Source organism: Piliocolobus tephrosceles, chromosome 5 (genome assembly GCF_002776525.5).
Source record: "Piliocolobus tephrosceles isolate RC106 chromosome 5, ASM277652v3, whole genome shotgun sequence".
In the NCBI taxonomy this organism is placed as follows: domain Eukaryota; kingdom Metazoa; phylum Chordata; class Mammalia; order Primates; family Cercopithecidae; genus Piliocolobus; species Piliocolobus tephrosceles.
This window is the reverse complement of record NC_045438.1, coordinates 66,834,986-66,858,045: the sequence shown is the minus strand read 5'-3', so window position 1 is coordinate 66,858,045 and position 23,060 is coordinate 66,834,986. Positions and strand designations below refer to the sequence as shown.

The following is a 23,060-nucleotide window of genomic DNA, read 5'->3' as shown; positions in this document are numbered from 1 at the left end:
AAACTGCCAACTGAGCCAGACTCCTGGGACAAACCACAGTGTGTGTATGGCCATGACGCTACAAAAACAGTGCAGACGGATGGAATGCAGGAAAAAAACAAAACAAAGCAAACTGAATGTGACCAATTTTTTTTGTTGTTAAGTTAAAAAGAGAGCTATGTTTACTTTGGGGAAAATTAACCCATACCATAAAATGTAAAACCACAACTTACAAGCGTTTCCCTTTGCTACTAGAACCAAATAAAACACATTTTTTCATGATGTAAGACTATACTTTTAGAATTACATTTTATTTCGGTTTAACAACAGCAGAATTGATTCTCAGCTTATTCCAGAAAACATTTTTTTGTCAGATGTAGCTAAATATTTTACATTTTTATATCTGCACTGTGTTCTTGTGCATATAGACCAAAGACTGAATCAAATGTTGTATTCATTGGTACTAATTTTTTTTTTTTTTTGAGATGGACTCTTGCTCTATTGACAGGCTGGAGTGCAGTGGTGCGATCTTAGCACACTGCAACCTTTGCCTCCCGGGTTCAAGCGATTCTCCTGCCTTGGCCTCCTGAGCAGCTGGGACTACAGGCGCATGCCACCATGACAGGCTAATTTTTGTATTTTTAGTAGAGACTGGGTTTCACCATGTTGCCCAGGATGGTCTCAATCTCTTGACCTTGTGATCCACCCGCCTCGGCCTCCCAAAGTGCTGGGATTATAGGAGTAAGCCACTGTGCCTGGCCCATTGCTACTAATTTTTAATCAACCTAGAACGTTAGCTGTTCCTGCCTCCAGAAGAACAGAGACTTGGAATATAAGATTAATGAGAGTACCATTTTAGGCATTTACATTTCCCTTTGTTCTGGGCATCTGTTCTAGCATTTTATTCCCAGTAAGTAATTTTGGCTATAATACAGCATATGTGATTTTCAATAACACAGCATTATACTTCCATTTCCCCAAAGAAACCCAAACACCAGTCTGATTTTTAAAGTGAACAGCAACAGTGAAAAAACACTTGCCTGGAGATAAAAAGGAAGTAAACTGATAGAAGATTTCAGTGTCCTTCTTCTGACCGCTGTACCCCACGATGCTGCCGACCTCAAGCGGGAAGGTCTTAAGGAGAGCACCAGTAGTCAGGTCGTGGAGCTGCAGAATGTTCTTGACGTCATGGAGGTAGCATAAGACCAAGAAGTTGGACCTGACACAAGCTACCCACTCTGAAAGGATAAGAAGAGAAAACACCTAATGCAATTTTAAAAATTAATGAAAACATATTTAATTGAGCAACAGTTCCAGAGCTACACATAGGACTCTATGTAGCAATGAGACTTGCAACGTCACTTTTACTTTTTTTTTTTTTTTTTTTTGGAGACAGGGTCTTGCTCTGTTGCCCAGGCTGGAGTGCAGTAGTGCAATCTCAGCTCACTGCAACCTCTACCTCCCAGGTTCAAGGGATTTTTCTGCCTCAGCCTCCCAAGTGGCTGGGATTACAGATGTGTGCCACCACGCCTGGCTAATTTTCATATTTTTAGTAGACGGGGTTTCACTATGTAGTCCAAACTGGTCTTGAACTCCTGGCCTCAAGAGATCTGCCCATCTCGGCCTCCCAAAGTGTTGAGATCACAGGCGTTTACAGGCGTGAGCCACCGCGCCCAGCCTGATAATTGGTTTTAATTATTCATCTAGATTTCAACATACTCCTTTAATAAATGACTATTTTATTTCCTCGGCCAGGGGCTTTTGATGACCTAGATAACGTGTGGAATAGTAACCCTGCCTTCCTGTTTTGTGCCCATTATCATGCTATAGGAGCTATAAGGAGGAAAACAATAAAAGCCAAATCATGGTTCATGTCTGACAGGATTATTAGATAAAAATGTAATAAGCCCTTGTTATCCACCAGATTCCCTGCAAAGTGCTAGAGAGACAAGTAGGAAGATGAGGTCGATTCTGCTCGTGAGACAAAATCATATAAAAATGCAAGTAATAAACCATAAACAAGGGTAAGTGACTGGTTGGTTGAGGATCCAAAACGAATGACAGCCCTAAAGCAAGGGTTGAATTGAGTCTCAAGTACAGGAGTGTGGAGATGGAGGGGAAGTGGGGGCCAGCAGGAAAAGCACAGCATCCTATGGGATGAGGTGCAGGAAGATAGGCGACTCATGGCACGAAGGTCAGAGCCAGGAATGGGGAAAGGAACAGAAAGGACAGAAAGAAGACTGGTAAAGAGAACAAATGAGAGATCCATTTTCAAGAGGAAGAGCTGTTCAGGTTAAGGCAGATGGAGATGCTGGTGGTGGCCTGATAGGCCATCCAGTGAGCCAGGTAGAGGGGAGTTTGGTTACCTGTGACTGTGGAGTCACTGTTTGAACACAAGGGCAACACAAAGATGGCATTAATCAAGGATGCATGTGTCTGACAGCGGAATGCAGAACAATGGAAGTCTACGGAGGGGAGAAGAGTAAGAGCATTACTGTAACAAGCCAGGGAGAACACCACATCAAGCGGGGGATAAAGTCTGGGCAGGAAAGAAAATAAATGAAAGGTACTTCCCAAGAAGAATAGCCAGGGCTTGATGCCTGCAGGGATATGGAGTGTAAGGTAGAGAAAAGAGTTCTCCTCAACTCCCAGGGCTGCAACTTGCAGTGACAGAGTTCAGTGACAGAGCTGGGAGAGTAGGAGTGAGAGGTGATGAGGAAAGGAGAAAACGAAGGGCAAGCACAGAGGTCTGCCTGAGGTAGGGCCAGGTCCCCCAGAGGGAGAGACACCGCAGCAAGTGGAAGTGAGGACAGGGCTGCAGGTGACAGGCCACATGGGCTGAACAGACAAGCCTTTCTTGGGTTTCATGTGGTAGGGTGGGGTTCTTGACGTTGCTTATTTTGATAACCCAAGAAACTAGCAGTTCACGTTTTTAGGATGCTAGAATTTATCCACATGAAAAACAAGATGTTGGCCAGAGGGAACTCTGAGGGTCACCACAGGGGCCTTGATCTTGGGCTGCTGAGATTACTACGGCAAGCTTTTTTTCCTCAAGTGAGAACATAAAGAAGAACTCATACAACCAAAAGTAATTTGCTCATTCTCCAATGCACTTTTTAAAAAAACCTCAATCAGGCAACATATTTCATGTGGCTTAATGTTTTAAAGAGACAAAAGTATGGGGGGAAAATGAAGCAAATTATAGCTGTCAAAGAATAATCAATCTGTGTTAACTATGAGTACATCAGAATTATAAAACAGACAAAAGTGAGTAACAAAAGGACAAGGTGATTTGTAGACTGTCATTAATAAAAGCTCTGACTTTACAGCTGTACTTTATGACTCATTTCTAGTTCTTTTTTCTCAATAGGGCGCTCCGTGCTAATGATATATGGCACATTCAAATTCAACCATGCTTCTCTTTAAATTGATGAGTTCTAGTGAACACTGAAGGTTTCCCCTTTCCAGTCTGAAAATCTTATAGCCTTTCAGAAGGAAGGTTATACAAATATACCACCCCCCTCAACAAAATCTCCTAGCATTAATCTGCATTTCATTACATCTATAAGATGGAATGTCACCTTAAGGCATAGTTAAAACCCCTCTTTTGACTTTAAATGGCAAAAATTCAGATGCCTTGGGAAACAGTTACAACATCCATGATGGTGTCCTATACAAGAATCACTGTTTAATCCTGACCTGTGCCTGAAAAACTCCTTGAGCACCTACATGAAGACTTAGGCCACCCAAGTCTCATTGGGATGCACCAACGCATGAGGTCTGTGCATGAAGAACAGAGTGCTGAACCTGGCACGCAGGAAGCCCTCACTAACTGCTGGCTATAACTACCCTTAGGGGGACATTCCTGTTTGGACAGAAGCCATCAGGCTATCAAAGTGACTATGAAACAGATTCACTACACAAAGATACTGAAATAAATGGTCAAAAATCTGTTTTGTGTCTCGTGGATCCCTCATTCAAACATAAATAAGGGTCAGAATGTGAACAGAGGGTTTTGAGGAGACAGGTGATAAGATTCCCTCTTGCTCTTGCCTGTAAGTCCCCCGCCCTATGGGAGGGTGACAAGATTAACACCTTCTACTGACCCCAGCCTAACACAGACAGGGTACTGGTGCCTGATCCAGACCTGCAAGTTATAGGGACTGTGCCTGGAAATCCAAAAGGCAGGAGACTGGCCAATGACTTGAGAGGAAGAGCCTGGAATGGGTTGCTGTCTCAGGGTTACAGACGTGAATTTCGAGCAGGCATGCGGTTGTCTTGGGTCCTGTCTAACAGAACTGCCTACAGGGGTACGGAGATCTAAGTACAAAAGGGTTGAGGGGTGCAGTCAGGTGCCCAGGGGCTGAACAGACTCAAGAAAACACCCAGGAGTGCTTTCTGCAGTGTCAAGGGACCTGCAGAAACAAGGGACCAGCAGGAAGTGCCCACAGCAACCTGTGATCCCGAGAGAAGCTGCTGGAATCAGCTGCTCCCCCGCCACCCCCAAGCAATGCTAAGTTTAAATACCTGCCAGGCACAGAAAGCACACCACCTTGAGCAAGGGAGAAATCGTTCCTTATTGATCAAGGACCTGAACGTGGATCTGCCTGACTCCAAGACCTGTGCTTTAATTCACTGGAAAACACATTTTAGGACTGCTTTATCTCAGATAGGGCCACTCTGCAGATCTCAAGGGGGACTTTTTTTCCTCATTATATACCACATATATTTGCATTTTTAAATGGTCCTATTTTATCCTCATTCAACCCAGCAGCAGAAGTTCACCACCACCAAGTAAAAACTTCCTTGGCCTAATGGTACTGAACTCTTCTTTAGTGTAAAAAACTGTCCCCAAATTAATGAGTTTTATTCTAGTCAAAATCAACTTTCATGCAACAAATAATTTATAAAGCAGCATATCATTTTTGGAAAAATCACAGAGAATGAATAAATGGGAACTGAAAGGCTCTCTGTGAAACACGACTGATACGGAAGTGACATTCTCAAGAGGTTAACATAGTTCATTGCACAAAGCAGCAACTGCGATGGGTTTCAATTCAATCTGACAATAGTCTATTCCCTTTTCTAATAAGAGGGCTCTAAATCTACACTAAGATCAACAACAGGGATACTGCCAATAGCCAAAGGTTACTCAAAAGCTTAAAGCTAAGGATTCTAAATCTAAATAGTTTTAAAAATTAAATGTTCGTGATTATTACCAGACATTAAATATACAAAGACAACTGACCTACTTTTTAAAAAGCAGTACCTTCGAAGTCTGAAATCCTACCTCTACAATCTTTATGAAGACCCTGCATTTCTACATGATACGGTACCAAGCTACAAAGATATGACACAATGAAAACTTGGATGAACTATTTAGACACTTCATTCCTGATGACTACAGGTTGAAGGTTTTTTTATCTTGTAACAGGTCACTAGAGAATGAGAGATGCACTAACTTGTTGACGTTCTCATCAAAAACAAGAGCACAATTTTCAAGTAACGCGTGTTCTCACCTAAGACATCTTTCTCATGCTCAGGAACAAGCACTTTCCACTTAGACTCTTCAGGATCCCTGAAGTCAATGTTGATCACGCGATAGTTGGGACAATGGCGATTCGTCTTGAACGTGAACACCGTCCCCTCATTGGTCACGTAGTCATATTCTCCTTCAAAGTTGTCGATCAGTTTTACCCACTTTAGGATTCCTGGCAAGAGACCAAGCATTATCATCTCTCTAATGTTTAAAAATGGTGTTGCTTTGTGTGTAGGGAGGAGAAGGTGGATCTTTCTTATCCCCAAAACATAAAGCAGAGATATTTGGGAGATCTAGGGCATGAAAAGGAGCAAGGACCAGTTGTAGGTGGATTGAAAAATGCTAAGGAGCCCTTGAAACACCCGGCAAGGAGGGCAGAATGAAGGACCTCTCTTCCCAGCCCATCATCCCCACAAAATCTGGTAAATCCTCTTCCACCTGAGCCAGCCTCAAATCGGGGTACTTCTCTCCACCTCTCCTGCCACCACACCATTCCAAGTCGTCGTCGTCTCCCTCCCAAGTCTTTGTGTTCCACGGCAGTGGCTCCCAACCACGGACACTTTCACCCCCAGGGAACATCTGAAAATGTCTGGAGACATTTTCGGCTGTCACAACTTGAGGGTGGGGCTACCACTGGCACCTAAAGGGTAAAGACCAGAGATGCTGCTAAACATGCTACAAGGCACAGGACAGCCCTATAACAAAGTAGCAGCCAGCTAAAAAGGTCAACAGTGCCAAGTCTGAGAATTCTTGGTCTATAACATTAGCTTCCTGCCTGGTCTTCCCACTGTCACTCTTGATTTTCTCAGTATGGCAGCCATCACAATATCTCAATCTTCTAAACTGGTCCATGTTAGTGCCCTTAGAAACTTTCAATGACTTCTCCATTATACTTGACATAAAATCAAAATTCCTTCCCATGGTCTTGCATGCTACAGTCCTTTCCCACTTAGCCAACTTCAGATGGTTCCAACACTTGCTTCACTTCCTGTCCTTTACTGGCATTGGCCTTTATTAGATGCCACTTTTCATAGGCACCCAGTTTGTTTCTTCACAGCACTTCTCTCAAGAATATTCATCTATTTATTTTTGTTTGTTAAAAGATGAGGTCTCTCGGTTGGGCATGATGGCTCATGACTCTAATCACAGCACTTTGGGAGGCCAGGGAAGGCGGATCACTTGAGGTCAGGAGTTCGAGACCAGCCTGGCCAACATGGTGAAACCCTGTCTCTATTAAAAATACAAAATTAGCTGGGTGTGGTGGCACATGCCTGTAATCCCAGCTACTCAGGAGGCTGAGGCATGGAACTGCTTGAACCCAGAAGGCAGAGGTTGCAATGGGCTGAGACTACACCACTTTACTCCAGCCTAAGCAGAGTGAGACTCTGTCTGAACAACAACAACAACAACAACAACAACAACAACAACAACAACAACAACAAAAAGAGATGAGGTCTCTCCATGTTGCCCAGGCTTGAACACAGTGGCTATTCACAGGCATAATCATAGTTCACTGCAACCTCCAACTCCTGGGCTCCCAAGATCCTCGCTGCCTCAGCATCCCAAGTAGCTGGGACTACACATACACAACCTAGTGCCCAGCTCTTTCTCAAGATACAATCATGTATTTATTTGCTTTTTGTTTGTCTTTTCATTCACTGTTTCATACTTGGCACAAAACTGAGTGGCAGGTAACTTGAAACATACAAAATAAAATTTTCTTTGGCATAAAAGGGACATTTTCCAGTCTTTAATACTAAGAACTAGAGATGATCATCACTAAAGAAAATTTTCAGTACGTCCATATCATCATTTAAATAGCTCCCTAAACGCCACTTTTAATATTTAAAGTTGAAACCACAAAATCCCTTGGAAAAACATCTGTTTTACCATGTGTTTGACACAGATGATGTTCAGAGAACATTTCAAAAGTTCTATAAACAAAAAAGTTCTATGACTTCTAAACTACTAAAAGGCAATGCCAGATCTTAGCTATTCTCCAATTATCTACTTTCAATTTCACAGTGAAATTGCTACACTAATTTGGGTAGTTCATTTACATTCCTTGAATCTCTCAAGGCAATTTTACATTCATTATCTCATTCATCTCTGCAGCATATCTTCATATAATTTGTTATTGAATTAAACTTAACAGGGAAATAAACTCCACCATAGAAAGAGTTCTGTGGTCATATGTTTGGATTAAAACCCCAGTTCTAACACTATTTAGTTGGGTGACCTCGGGCAATCTCTTTATTCCTTGCTAACCCTCATTTTCTTAACTGTAAACTAGCAATAATAGGTAAATATAAAAATACTATAGGGCCAGGCGCAGTTGCTCATGCCTGTAATCCCAGCACTTTGGGAGGTCAAAGCAGGAGGATCACAAGGTCAGGAGATTAAGACCATCCTGGCTAACACGGTGAAATCCCATCTCTACTAAAAAAATACAAAAAAATTAGCCAGGTGTGGTGGCCGGCACCTGTATTCCCAGCTACTCAGGAGGCTGAGGCAGGAAAATGGTGTGAACCCGGGAGGCAGAGCTTGCAGTGAGCCGAGATTGCACCACTGTACTCTAGCCTGGGTGACAGAGTGAGACTCCATCTCAAAAAAAAAAAAATTCTAAAAGTAACTATTAGTACCTTCCCCATAATAAAAACTCAAATTTAAAATAAGTGATTGGAGGCTGGCTATGGTGGTTCACACCTGTAATCCCAGCACTTTGGGAGGCCGAGGCAGGCAGATCTCTTGAGGCCAGGAGTTTGAGACCAGCTTGGACAACACAGCAAAACCCTGTCTCTACTACAAACACAAAAAAATTAGCCAGGCATGGTGGCACACACACCTGTAATCCAAGCGACTTGAGAGGCTGAGGCAAGAGAATTGCTTGAATCCAGGAGGTGGAGGCTGCAGTGAGCCGAGATCATGCCACTGCATGCCAGCCTGGGCGACAGAGCAAGACCCTGTCTCAAGAAAATATACATAAAATATTCCCATATGTTACTGAAAGGAATGTGTATTCTGAAGTTGTTGGGTGTGATATGGTAAACATGCCTACTAGGTTGTTAATCAGATTGTTCAAATCTTCTATATATTTACTGATTTCTTTTAGCCATTCTGTCACATAAAAGGTCTATTAAAAAATGTTCATCTAGGCCTGTGGATTTTTCTGTTTTTGCTCATATTTCTATTAATTTTTGCTCCCTGTATTTTGTAATCATGATGTTAGATACACAAAGTAGTATCACATCTAAATAAAACTGAATTGAACCTTTTATGAAGTATTATCTCTAGTGATGCTTTCTGCTTTAAAGTCTACTTTCATATTAAAATAGCTACAGCATTCTCATGGTAGTATCTTAGACTAGTTATTAATCACTTTCTTATTAGCTATGTGATGCCTTCAAACAGGCATTTTCCCCAGCTTTTCTAGTTGTCTTCTGCAAAATGGTTTGTCTCAATCAATATGGAAAGAGTCTGCTCTTTCTGTGCCTATAAACTTCTATTGAGTTTATAGACACACTGAGTGTCTATAAACTCAATGTCCACCTCGTGATGGGCTGTATTCTAGATAGTTCCTTTATATATCTACATTCTATTTCACTAATTATCTCTTTGGCTGTGTCTAATCTCTTCCTTAGCCTAATAAATGAATGTTTAATGTTAATAATCCTTTTTTAAATTTCTAGAAGTTCTACTTAGTCATTTTTCAAATCTGGCCGGTCATTTTTTTACAGTATCTTATTTATTGCTCATCCTTCCAAGCTTCTTGTTTATTTTTTAAAAGGAGCATCACATTGCTTAAGTATATTTAATATATTCATTTTTCACTAGGCATCTGATAATTTGACCAGCAGCCAGTATTTCTGCTGGCTCTAATTTCTCATGCCGGTGAATTTCTTCATCTGATTTATGATCTTTTTTAATGTGAACTGCTGATTTTCCTTGAAACATTATCTGTGGAAATTATTGGAGGCCTGGGTTGAAGTAGCACTCTTTCAGAGATGTGTGTTTCCTTTCTTGCCTCTTGGGATGCAACCAACCTGACAGCAATATAATTAAATTCTTGGCATGAGGATTTTGGATCTCATTGGAACAACCAAGTCAACCTGCACTCACGTGATGGCCTTTCTCGTGTTTTAGGAGAATTCACACCCTGTCTTCCCCTACCCCTTCTAGTGCCTAGGTAAAGATAGGCAGGTTTCCTTACTGTTCACTCCTGACCCCCAGCCTCTCCACTGGCAAATTTATTTTTATCAGTCATCCTTATATTGACAGTATGTCTCAGCAGACTCCCAATTATGCTTTATTTCCTATCCCCATTTCCCTCTTTCCTCAGCAGAAACATTCAGGGACAATCCAACTCACATTCCAGCATTCCTGCTTTCATTTCATCTTTGGTCTTTATGGTTTCCCTTCTTTCATGCCAACTTAGCAATATATTTGGAAAGATACTTTACATTTTACATTTCAGTTGTTTCAACTGGGAGTCATTCAGAGTATATAAACTGCCAAACTCCCAGAAACAGACGTCTTACAACTAATTTTCAACTAATTTGAAAAAATGTTCATAAACTCTGCATCTGAGTTGCAATTAGCTTTTTTTATCCAGTGATAAACTACTAACCTCAAAAGACTACTCAGCAGGTGATCCACTCAAAGGCAATTCATCTTGGTCTACATAAAACAATGCTTTAAAAAAAAATCCCCATTCCTTAAAAGAAAAACAATTTAAGAAAAATATTAGCTGGTAATACAAAATTTGAAGAGAATAAGAAAATGTACATTTGCTTATAATAGGAACGATGAAACAATTTTCTGGACTATGACATTTGTAGACATGAAATCTTGGCTCAGTGAAATGTCAGATTCCTTAAATGTTCCCCCAACAATAAAGCATTTCCTGATGTGAAACCTTTATTTCACAGAGTAACCACCTTATGGTTGCTGCCTGACAAGGTCCTGGAGCCAGTGATATTTGTTATGACTCTTCCCTACCCAAAGTCACTAGAGTATGCACCAATGGCAAAGCATAGTGGAAATTTCCTTCAGTCCTGCTGTCTAATTAGATAAGCCTGAAGATGTGGCACAAATGAAAATCATTCAAGCTCCAGGAGGGAGGTTCCAAGATGGCCGAATAGGAACAGCTCTACTCTACAGCTCCCAGCGTGAGCGACACAGAAGACGGGTGATTACTGCATTTCCAACTGAGGTACTGGGTTCATCTCATTGGGGCTTGTCGGACAGTGGGTGCGGCCAACAGAGCATGAGCCAAAGCAGGGCGGGGCATTGACTCACCTGGGAAGCACAAGGGATCAGGGAACTCCCTTTCCTAGCCAGGGGAAGCCGTGACAGATGGTACCTGGAAATTCGGGACACTCCCACCCTAATACCGTACTTTTCCAATGGACTTAGCAAACAACACACCAGGAGATTACATCCCGCGCCTGGCTCAGCGGGTCCCATGCACACGGAGCCTCGATCGCTGCTAGCACAGCAGTCTGAGATCAAATTACAAGGTGGCAGTGAGGCTGGGGGAGGGGCACCCTACCATGGCTGAGGCTTGAGTAGGTTAACAAAGTGGCTGGGAAACTCAAACTGGGTGGAGCCCACCACAGCTCAAGAAGGTCTGACTGCCTCTGTAGACTCCAACTCTCAGGGCAGGGCATAGCTGAACAAAAGGCAGCAGAAACTTCTGCAGACTTAAACGTCCCTGTCTGACAGCTTTGAATAGAGTAGTGGTTCTCCTAGCACAGAATTTAGATCTGAGAACGGACAGACTGCCTCCTAAAGTGGGTACCTGACCCCCAAGTAGCCTAAGTGGGAGGCACCTCCCAGTAGGGGCCGACTGACACCTCATATGGCCGGGTGCCCCTCTGAGGCACAGATTCCAGAGGAAGGATCAGGCAGTGACATTTGCCGTTCTGAAATATTTGCTGTTCTGCAGCCTATGCTGGTGATACCCAGGCACACAGGGTCTGGAGTGGACCTCCAGAAAGCTCCAACAGTTTGCAGCTGAGGGTCCTGATTGTTAGAAGGAAAACTCACAAACAGAAAGGACATCCACACCAAAACCCCATCTGTATGTCACCATGATCAAAGGCCAAAGGTAGATAAAGCCACAAAGATGGGGAGAAACCAGAGCAGAAAAGCTGTAAATTCTAAAAATCAGAGTGCCTCTCTCCTCCAAAGGAATGCAGCTCCTCACCAGCAATGGAACAAAGCTGGATGGAGAATGATTTTGACGAGTTGAGAGGAGAAGGCTTCAGATGATCGGTAATAACAAACTCTTCCGAGCTAAAGGAGGATGTTCGAAACTATCGCAAAGAAGTGAAAAACCTTGAAAAAGATTAGATGAATGGCTAACTAGAATAAACAGTGTAGAGAAGACCTTAAATGAACTGATGGAGCTGAAAAACCCATGGCACGAGAACTACATGACAAATGCACAAGCTTAAGTAGCCGATTTGATCAAGTGGAAGAAAGGGTATCACTGACTGAAGATCAAATGAATGAAATGAAACGAAAAGAGAAGTTCAGAGAAAAAAGAGTAAAAGGAAACGAACAAAGCCTCCAAGAAATATGGGACTATGTGAAAAGACCAAATCTACATCTGATTGGCATACCTGAAAGTGATGGGGAAAATGGAACCAAGTTGGAAAACGCTCTGCAGTATATCATCCAGGAGAACTTCCCCAACCTAGCAAGGCAGGCCAATATTCAAATTCAGGAAATAAAGAGAACGCCACAAAGATACTCCTCAAGAAGAGCAACTCCAAGACACATAATTGTCAGATTCACCAAAGCTGAAATGAAGGAAAAAATGTTAAGAGCAGCCAGAGAGAAAGGTCAGGTTACCCACAAAGGGAAGCCCATCAGACCAAGAGCGGATCTCTCAGTGGAAACTCTACAAGCCAGAAGAGAGTGGGGTCCAATATTCAGTATTCTTAAAGAAAAGAATTTTCAACCCAGAATGTCATATCCAGTCAAACTAAGTCTAACAAGTGAAGGAGAAATAAAATCCTTTACAAACAAACAAATGCTGAGAGATTTAGTCACCAACAGGTCTGTCTTACAAGAGCTCCTGAAGGAAGCACTAAACATGGAAAGGAACATCCGGTACTAGCCACTGCAAAAACATGCCAAATTGTAAAGACCATCGATGCTAGGAAGAAACTGCATCAACTAATGAGCAAAATGACCAGCTGACATCATGATGACAGGATCAAATTCACACTTAACAGTATTAACCTTAAAGGTAAATGGGCTAAATGCTCCAATTAAAAGACACAGACTGGCAAATTGGATAAAGAGTCAAGATAAATCAGTGTGCTGTATTCAGGAGACCCATCTCACATGCCGAGACAAACACAGGCTCAAAATAAAGGGATGGAGGAAGATCTACCAAGCAAATGGAAAGAAGAAAAAGGCAGGGGTTGCAATTCTAGTCTCTGATAAGACAGACTTTAAACCAACAAAGATCAGAAGAGACAAAGAAGGCCATTACATAATGGTAAAGAGATCAATTCAACAAGAAGAGCTAACTGTCCTAAATATACATGCACCCAACACAGGAGCACCCAGGTTCATAAAGCAAGTCCTTAGAGACTTACAAAGAGACTTAGACTCCCATACAATAATAATGGGAGACTTTAACACCCCACTGTCAACAGTAGACAGGTCAACAAGCATATCCAGGAAATGAACTCAGCTCTGCACCAAGCGGACCTAATAGACATCTACAGAACTCTCCACCACAAATCAACAGAATATACATTCTTCTCAGCACCACATCGCACGTATTCCAAAACTGACCACATAGTTGGAAGTAAAGCACTCCTCAGCAAATGTACAAGAACAGAAATGATAAAAAACTGTCTCTCAGACCACAGTGCAATCAAACTAGAACTCAGGATTAAGAAACTCACTCAAAACCACTCAAATACATGGAAACGGAACAACCTGCTCCTGAATGACTCCTGGGTACATAATAAAATGAAGGAAGAAATAAAGATGTTTTTTGAAACCAATGAGAACAAAGACACAACGTACCATAATCTCTGGGACACGTTTAAAGCAGTGTGTAGAGGGAAATCTATAGCACTAAATGCCCACAAGAGAAAGCAGGAAAGATCTAAAACTGACACCCTAACATCACAATTAAAAGAGCTAGAGAAGCAAGAGCAAACACATTCAAAAGCTAGCAGAAGGCAAGAAATAACTAAGTTCAGAGCAGAACTGAAGGAGATAGAGACACAAAAAACCCTTCAAAAAAATCAATGAATTCAGGAGCTGGTTTTTTGAAAAGATTAACAAAATAGACCACTTGCAAGCCTGACAAAGAAGAAAAGAGAGAAGAATCAAATAGACACAATAAAAAATGATAAAGGGGACATCACCACCAACCCCACAGTTATACAAACTACCATCAGAAAATACTATAAACACAGCAAATAAACTAGAAAATCTAGAACAAATAGATAAATTCCTGGACACCAACACCCTCCCAAGACTAAACCAGGAAGAAGTTGAATCCCTGAATAGACCAATAACAGGCTCTGAAATTGAGGCAATAATTAACAGTTTACCAACCAAAACAAGTCCAGGACCAGACAGACTCACAGCCAAATTCTACCAGAAGTACAAGGAGGCGCTGGTTCCATTCCTTCTGAAACTATTTCAATCTATGGAAAAAGAGGGAATCCTCCCTAATTCATTTTATGAGGCCAGCATCATCCTGATACCAAAGTCTGGCAGAGACACAACAAAAAAAGATAATTTTAGACCAACATCCCTGATGAACATTGATGCAAAAATCCTCAATAAAATACTGGCAAACCGAATCCAGCAGCACATCAAAAAGCTTATCCACCACGGTCAAGTTGGCTTCATCCCTGGGATGCAAGGCTAATTCAACATATGCAGATCAATAAACATAATCCATCATATAAACAGAACCAAAGACAAAAACCACATGATTATCTCAATAGATGCAGAAAAGGCCTTTGACAAAATTCAACAGCTCTTCATGCTAAAAACTCTCAATAAACTAGGTACTGATGGGACATATCTCAAAATAATTACAGCTAGTTATGACAAACCCACAGCCAATATCATACTAAATGGGCAAAAACTAGAAGCATTCCCTTTGAAAACTGGCACAAGACAAGGATACCCTCTTCTTACCACTCTATTTAACATAGCATTAGAAGTTCTGGCAAGGACAATCAGGCAAGAGAAAGAAATAAAGGGTATTCAGTTAGGAAAAGAGGAAGTCAAATTGTCCCTGTTTACAGATGACATGATTGTATATTTTGAAAACCCCACTGTCTCAGCCCAAAATCTCCTTAAGCTGATCAGCAATTTCAGCAAACTCTCAGGATACAAAATCAATGTGCAAAAATCACAAGCATTTCTATACACCAATGACAGACAGCCAAATCATGCATTAACTCCCATTCACAACTGCTACAAGGAGAATAAAATACCTAGGAATCTAGCTTACAAGGGATGTGAAGGACCTCTTCAAGGAGAACTACAAACCACTGCTCAACGAAATTAAACAGGACATAAACAAATGGAAGAACATTCCATGCTCACGGATAGGAAGAATCAATATGGTGAAAATGGCCATACTGCCCAAGGTAATTTATAGATTCAATGCCATCCCCATCAAGCTACCAATGACTTTCTCCACAGAACTGGAAAAAACTACTTTAAAGTTCATATGGAACCAGAAAAGAACCCGTATTACCAAGACAGTCCTAAGCCAAAAGAAGAAAGCTGGAGGCATCACGCTACCTGTCTTCAAACTAAGTCAGGTGGTTACTTCAAGGCTACAGTAACCAAAACAGTATGGTACTGGTACCAAAACAGATATAGACGAACGGAACAGAACAGAGCCCTCAGAAATAACACCACGCATCTACAACCATCTGACCTTTGACAAACCTGACAAAAACAAGAAATGGGGAAAAGATTCCCTATTTAATAAATGGTGCTGGGAAAACTGGCTAGTCATATGTATGAAGCTGAAACTGGATGCCTTCCTTACACCTTATAGAAAAATTAATTCAAGATGGATTAAAGACTTAAACGATAGATATAAAACCATAAAAACCCTAGAATAAAACCTAGACAATACTATTCAGGACATAGGAATGGGCAAGGACTTCATGACTAAAGGACCAAAAGCAATGGCAACAAAAGCCAAAATTGACAAATGGGATCTAATTAAACTAAAGAGCTTCTGCACAGCAAAAGAAACTACCATTACAGTGAACAGACATCCTACAGAATGGGAGAAAATTGCAATCTACCCATCTGACAAAGGGCTAATATCCAGAATCTACAAAGAACTTAAATTTACAAGAAAAAATCAAACAACCCCATCAATAAATGGGTGAAGGATATGAACGGACACTTCTCAAAAGAAGACATTTATGCACCCAGCAGACACATGAAAAAATACTCATCATCAATGGCCATCAGAAAAATGCAAATCAAAACCACAATGAGATACCATCTCACACCAGTTAGAATGGCAATCATTAAAAAGTCAGGAAACAACAGGTGCTGGAGAGGATGTGGAGAAATCGGAATGCTTTTACACTGTTGGTGGGAGTGTAAATTATTTAAGTTCAACCATTGTCGAAGACAGGGTGGCGGTTCCTCAAGGATCTAGAACTAGAAATACCACTTGACCCAGTCATCCCATTACTGGGTATATACTCAAAGGATTATAAATCATGCTGCTATAGAGACACATGCACACATTTATTTATTGTGGCACCATTCACAATAACAAAGACTTGGAACCAACCCAAATGTCCATCAATGATAGGCTGGATTAAGAAAATGTGGCACATATACACCATGGAATACTATGCAGCCATAAAAAAGGATGAGTTCATGTCCTTTGTAGGGACATGGATGAAGCTGGAAACCATCACTCTGAGCAAACTACTGCAAGGACAGAAAACCAAACACTGCATGTTCTCACTCATAGGTGGGAAATGAACAATGACAACACTTGGACATAGGATAGGGAACATCACACACCGGGGCCTGTCATGGGGTGGGGGAAGTGGGGAGGGATAGCATTAGGAGATATACCTAATGTAAATGACGAGTTAAGGGGTGCAGCACACCAACATGGCACATGTATACACATGTAACAAACCTGCACGTTGTGCACATGTACCTTAGAACTTAAAAGTATAATAAAAAAGACATATAAAAAAAAAATTCAAGTTCCAACGAACAAAAAACAACAGGAAGGTGTACGTTACTGTCTGCCACCAAATTCTGACGCGTTAACCTTAGCCATAAATACATACTGCACATCATAAGCTCATTCAGAATAAGGAATGTGGCTGGATTCACAAAAGTCTAGCTAGAAAATTTGAAAAAGAGTCCAAAGTACAGGCCCTCACAGGGCCAGATGTTTTAAACGAGAGCTCTTGAAATTCTTTTGCTCTCCTGAAATCTTGTTCTACAGGGCTTTGGTAGAGAAATAAATCAAGAGAAAAGGTATTTCAGTTGAACAATGGGGCTGATTTTTGCTACTCACAAATTAGAACACTGTTGATTTAAATGGAAAACAGGAAAATTACTTTTTAAAAAGAAACATGATTTAACTCTTTAACCATTTCACTTTTTGGCTACCTTCTCTAAGGTTCTTTTGTCTATAAAGTGGTATTATTCACTCTGAAGCCAAAACAATTTTCAATTCCCAAACCTCTCTACATTCAAATGTTAAAATTACTTTTTATAAACCTGCTTCTTAGTGGGGACTGATTCATTTATTGAGTGAAGATTAGTTTAAAATAAATTATCTTATGCTTTTCCTAGAGCAGTCATACTTTTATTACTTTCTTTGAAAAATCATCAACTAAACTATATTAACTACTTTTCATAGAAAATGCTGTGCAAGCTCTCTGATAATGGCAGCTAAAGTACTTTTATACTTTACAAAAACTCTAAGGGCTGGACATGTCACGACAACAAATGCTAGGAGTGGTCAGGCTGCAGGTCGCACAGGCTGCTGTTGTCCTGAACGACTTCCTTCTGTCTCAGTCTGCCACATGATTAACAGTTACAATACAGGCGTGGGAGTCAAACTGACATGGATCCAAGTGTTTAAATGGCATTAGGAAAGCCAGTTGGCCTCACCAGCCTCAGTTTCCTGGGGATAATAATTCATGCTCCTCAGAAGCTGTTGAGAAGACTGAATGAAATGCCTACATTTGTAACTCAGAACCTGACACATAGGAAATGTTACATAAACAGTATTAACTATTACTCCAAGTAACACCAGTGTTCAAGTGACAAAAGTAAACTGAACATGTTTTAAAATTAGTATAAATACTCATTTTATCATTAGTATTTTGTCTTTTACATAGAATTTCCTATTTTGGGTCTTGTTTTTATACTGTCTTTCGACGTCCCAATTCTTTTTCGTTTTCCCGCATTCCCACTTGGACACGCAGATTTCCTACCAACTCCCTATCTTCTCTCTGAGGCCCTCCTCCCTTGTTCCCTTGTTGGTTTGCTTTTAGCACTCAGATGACTTTGCTAAGCTTTGGACAGCTCCTTTGCTTAAAGCTTCTCGAATGTTTATCTCCCCTTTTCCACTCTATGCCCAAAGAATGTTCAGCCCTACCAGGCAAGAACAAAAGAGTCAATATCATCTCTGCTACCTAAAAACAAGAGCTGCATTAGTCAGAGATGGTGAAATGACCCATCTACATGTCTGCTAAATACCACATTTCCTTTTATGGTTATGTGTTATCATGTAATGCAAATTTAATTCCTAATGCAGGAAAAAGCCAATTTTCTTTGACACGAAAGCATTAAAATAAAAATATGGTAGGTACTGAATACTTTATCAATCTAAAACGATCAAACTTTTAGCAAAAAAAAAGGAAAAAGCACAGACAGGTTAGTGAAAGTCTGGGCAAATCCCAGGTAAGCTGTTATTTCCTTACGGAAATCAGCATGTCACTACCATCCACCTTTTCTCCCTAAACTCCTCATAAATGCTGTGACATGAGCAAAGACCGCTCTGGGCCTATCTTAAGGATGCCCATATTGAAGGAGGTTGTTAAGTTACTAACAACAAAGATTTCAGACTTATGGGATCTTTTCACCTAACAATCACTTCTTAAGAATTCTATTAAAAACCTCTGATACAATTAATTTTAAATGTAGGTCGGACGCAGTGGCTCATGCTTGTAATCCCAGCACTTTGGGAGGCTGAGGCAAACGGATCACCTGAGGTCAGGGGTTCATGAAAAAGCCTGGCCAACATGGCGAAACCCCATTTCTACTAAAAATACAAAATCAGCCGGGTGTGGTGGTGGGCACCTGTAATCCCAGCTACTCGAGAGGCTGAGGCAGGAGAATCACTTGAACCCAGCAGGCAGAAGTTGCAGGAAAAAAAAAAATGTATTCAGGACAGGGACTAATGGTAAGTTCCTTTTTTGCTGCTATCATCCTATAAAGCAGGGAATAAAGTACCTGACTTTCTACTGGAAAGTTAAAGCAGCAAAAAGAAAAGAAAATGACAAAAAGAAAGAAAACAGAAGAGAGAGGCAGCCTGAGCCTGAATCTGTGCGCTGGGCCACAGCACTTCAGACACCCCCTCGAACTGATGATATCCACACCTTACCATCCAGCAGATGGGGAGCACTTGAAGGGCAAGGGCCACCACGTGTCATTACAAGCTCAACACAGTGCCTGGCACAGGGTAGGACGTTAATACAGGTCTAATTCATAACTAAATATGTGATTTAGGTACTCCTACATTTTAGACTGAACCTTACAAACAGCTGTTTATAATGTAGACAACAAAAGTAACCAAAGTTAAATTTTAAAGAAGTTATTAGTATCTTCTGCTTTTGTAATAAAAATATTTAGAAATATATCCCTGAGTTAAACGTATTTATATTTTTAAGGCATAAATTTCCTTAAGTTTTCATGTAAATTTTTTAAAGTCCACATACTTAAGAAAAAAGAGAGCTCTTAGCCCTGACACTTACCCATACTGCAAAAAATACTCAAAAATTTATTCTGAATTTTGTCTATGTAACTAAAGTACATAAGGCAACTTTTTATATATTCAAAACAGGGCCAGGCACAGTGGCTCGCACCTGTAATCTCAGCACTTTGGGAGGCTGAGGCAGGAGGACTGCTTGAGCCCACGTGTTTGAAACCAGCCCAGGTAGGCAATATAGTGAGACTCCATCTCTATTTTATATTTAAATAAAGTAAATAAAATAGGGTTATAGCAAACTTAGGAAACACAGTATATACATACTTCAAAAGAAATAATATTGATTAGAAAGGCATAGAAAATATAAGAAAATCCAGACAAATTATTTTCTTGTAAGGTTCAGGATAATTAATTTCAATAAATCTGTGGGCATGAATCATATCAAGAATCACAGGAGTCAAGACTCAGCTGTCTTTTTCTACTGCAGAACTAAAAAATGTCATGCTAGCCTGGTGTCTTTAATGATACCTTGATACTTCTTCGCTTTTGATGTCAAGCAACAGAGTAAGAGAAGCAAAAATCTTCTGCTCACACAATACAGGGGAATGAAAAAAAGAACCCATCATTCTCAGGGCTTAACAAAGGACAAAAATTTAATGAAAAAAAATTTAGGAAGCCACAGGGATAAAGATTCAAAACGCTCAGAAGTCAGTAACAGTTACAGAGGGAGGGCAGCTTATCAAGCAAGGCCACCTGAGCACAAGGATCCCTAAAGGGACACATCATTTGAGACAAGCTGGTACACATCTGCTGTGAGTCCAAAAGGGACTGTTCTAGGTGCCGGCAACTCCATGGGGAACAAGACAGGCAACATCTCTAATCTCATGCAGCTCACGGATCCTCACACAAAGTGTTTTTGTATGGAGAGAAAAGGAAATCAGAATGGAGGAAAGGAGGAGAAGGGGCAACTCTGGAGAGAAAGGTATCTATCAAAAGTACAAGGAAGGCCGGGAGCAGTGGCTCATGCCTGTAATCCCAGCACTCTGGGAGGCCGAGGCAGGTCAGGAGGTCAGGAGATCGAGACCAGCCTTGCCATCATGGTGAAACCCCATCTCTATGAAAAATACAAAAACTAGCCAGGCATGGTGGCGTGCGCCTATAGTCACAGCTACTCGGGAGGCTGAGGCAGGAGAATCACTTGAACCTGGCAGGTGGAGGTTGCAGTGAGGAGATCGCGCCACTGCACTCCAGTCTGGGCAACAGAGCGAGACTCCATCTCAAAAAAAAAAAAAAAAAAAAAAAAAAATACAAGGAAGCCCGGTAGCCCCTGACAGGGACCTCTCTTCTCTCAAAGCAAGAAAGTAGTAGTAACTCCACACATTTCTCTGGTAAACCAGTGGAGAAGAGGACGTGACTCTTTTGAGAGGATCTGCTTAGCTGTTCTGAAGAGCTGAAAAATTATCATATATAAGCTTCTAAAGCCCAGATGACAGGCCTAATTCCATTTCTATACAGTGATGCATGAGGTGAGTCATGGAAATTACCTGTTCAGAAAAGGTAAGAAGGAGCAATTGCCAGCCTCAACTGCAGTTACTGGGTAAAGGATGTGATCCACAGCTTGCAACAAACGTGTTCATATTCTTAAGTGAAAATACTGCAAATGTAAATGGCAGAAATGAGGTTCTCCAAAGAGAGGTAGAGAACAATAGAGACAGCACTCCCATAACGCAGCAAAAGAACAGAAGTCCATACTTATTTGACAAAATGAATCCAGTTTTAATTCATACAGATCTCACTTAACTTTCAAGTTGCTAAGATATTTTCTATCCTGCTATTTTAGTTTTTTCTCCCTATGTGCTATTTAAAATATATTAAATTGCCCTTGGCCTTTTTTGGGGGGCTTTTTGTGCTCTCATTTCAAATGCACATGGACAGGTTTTCTTGGGAGACACAGATGATGGCAATGTGACATGAGCCACCTAAGTGAAATTCTTTAGTCCTCAGAAAAGACATTCGAGTGGTGCTTTAAATATATAAATAATTAATTTATACAAAAAAGGTGATAATTCCCCTAGCTTTAAGGGAAAACAGATTAAAATCCTAGCAGAAAGGCTTTCAGATATCAAAAGGGGTACAGATTTTAGTAAAATAAAATTTGAGGTTTCACAACATGGATTGAGTTTTCAGGCACCAGTTGTTCAGGTCTAAATCATCGAACATTCAAGTTATCTAGTGCATTTAGCATTTTAAGTTAAATGTTAATTATTCTATTTTTAGTGTGAAGAGGATAACAAAATTGGCGAAACACGTTAAAAAAAGAAAAAAAGCAAAAAAGATCCTAGGAGTTAGTCATGGTCACCAACCGGGCATACAGACCCCTGAATTTTCAATTACCAACCTGCACGATGAGACATGTTCTCTCACAGTCTCCTCTTTTGTGATTATGAATCTGGCTTTGCAGAAACAAGTTAATTTGAAAATCTGTATTTAGAGCAGCTTTGAATCTGAAGATAAAAGACTTTGTTTTTTGTTTTGGTGTCCTCAATCTAGTTTTCTAAGCTACCTAAAACTAAAGTACAGTGATTCTAAATATTCCTCTTTCAGTCAAGAAACAAAGAAAAAAAGAAGGAATACTTGAGAACCCACTGTATGCCAGAAACCCTGCTAAGTTCTTTTCTTTGCATTTTCATTATTCCTCACAATTCCCTATGAAGTAGATATTATTTCCTTATTTGCAGACATGGAAATATTAAAGGAGAGAGAAAAAAAACGCTTTACCAGGGTAACCAGTTATTTAGTGGCAGAGCTGAGATTAACATTCAAATCTGATTTGAAAGGCTATGGTTATTATACCAATATATCCAACTGTAATTAACAAGAACCATTGCTTTTTAATTTAATGATCCCTATCTCAATCTGCTATGTCTCCTCTTTTATAGACTAAATTTACTTAATCTTTTCAATAGTAAAACAATCACACACAATACTTGTTTCTCTGAATAGTCATAATCATCAATGATTCACAATGAAACCAGTGATCGATTAAAAAGCAAACAAACAAGAGTTCTCTAATCCTGTCCTGTACAATTGATTTTTGAACCTAAGAGTGAAAACTGGTATCTACTTGGTGAATAACTGCAACTGTCGAGAACTTTCAGAATCCCAGAATCATCATTCAAAAGAATAATTACTCTGAAGTTTATGTTATCCACAAATGTAATGCTAGCAAAGCAATAATCAGAAAAAAGATAACAGGCTCAGTGCTACACCTGGAACCTAGCAGCTACCACTGGAGAATGCTGATCCAATTCATCAGTATGCAGCTCAACAGCTTCAGTTCCACCTATCCTTTGTTATTCTCTTCATATTCTGCTTTCTGGTCCACAGGATATGCCATACTTTGCCAAATGCATCAGTGAAGCCCTAATACTGACACATCAGCTTAGTACCACTGGACTTGTTTGTTCCACATGGTTTTCCATGAGCTTAGTGTGATGGTCTTTTTGCTATCAACTTGGCTAGGCTAGTGTCCCTCGTTAATCAATC

The 23,060-nt window shown here is 40.6% G+C and overlaps 1 protein-coding gene across 2 annotated transcripts in view; it reads right to left on the bottom strand.

Moving 5' to 3' along the window:
- PREP (prolyl endopeptidase) overlaps positions 1-23,060 on the bottom strand; it is a 133,370-nt gene that overhangs the window by 57,830 nt on the left and 52,480 nt on the right. For both annotated transcript variants that reach the window (XM_026454413.2, XM_026454414.1), the window contains exons 8-9: positions 5,499-5,690; positions 1,020-1,217 (exon numbers count right to left, since the gene is read on the bottom strand). In XM_026454413.2, coding sequence (XP_026310198.1) covers positions 1,020-1,217; positions 5,499-5,690 — 390 coding nt within the window. The remainder of the gene's footprint in view (positions 1-1,019; positions 1,218-5,498; positions 5,691-23,060) is intronic.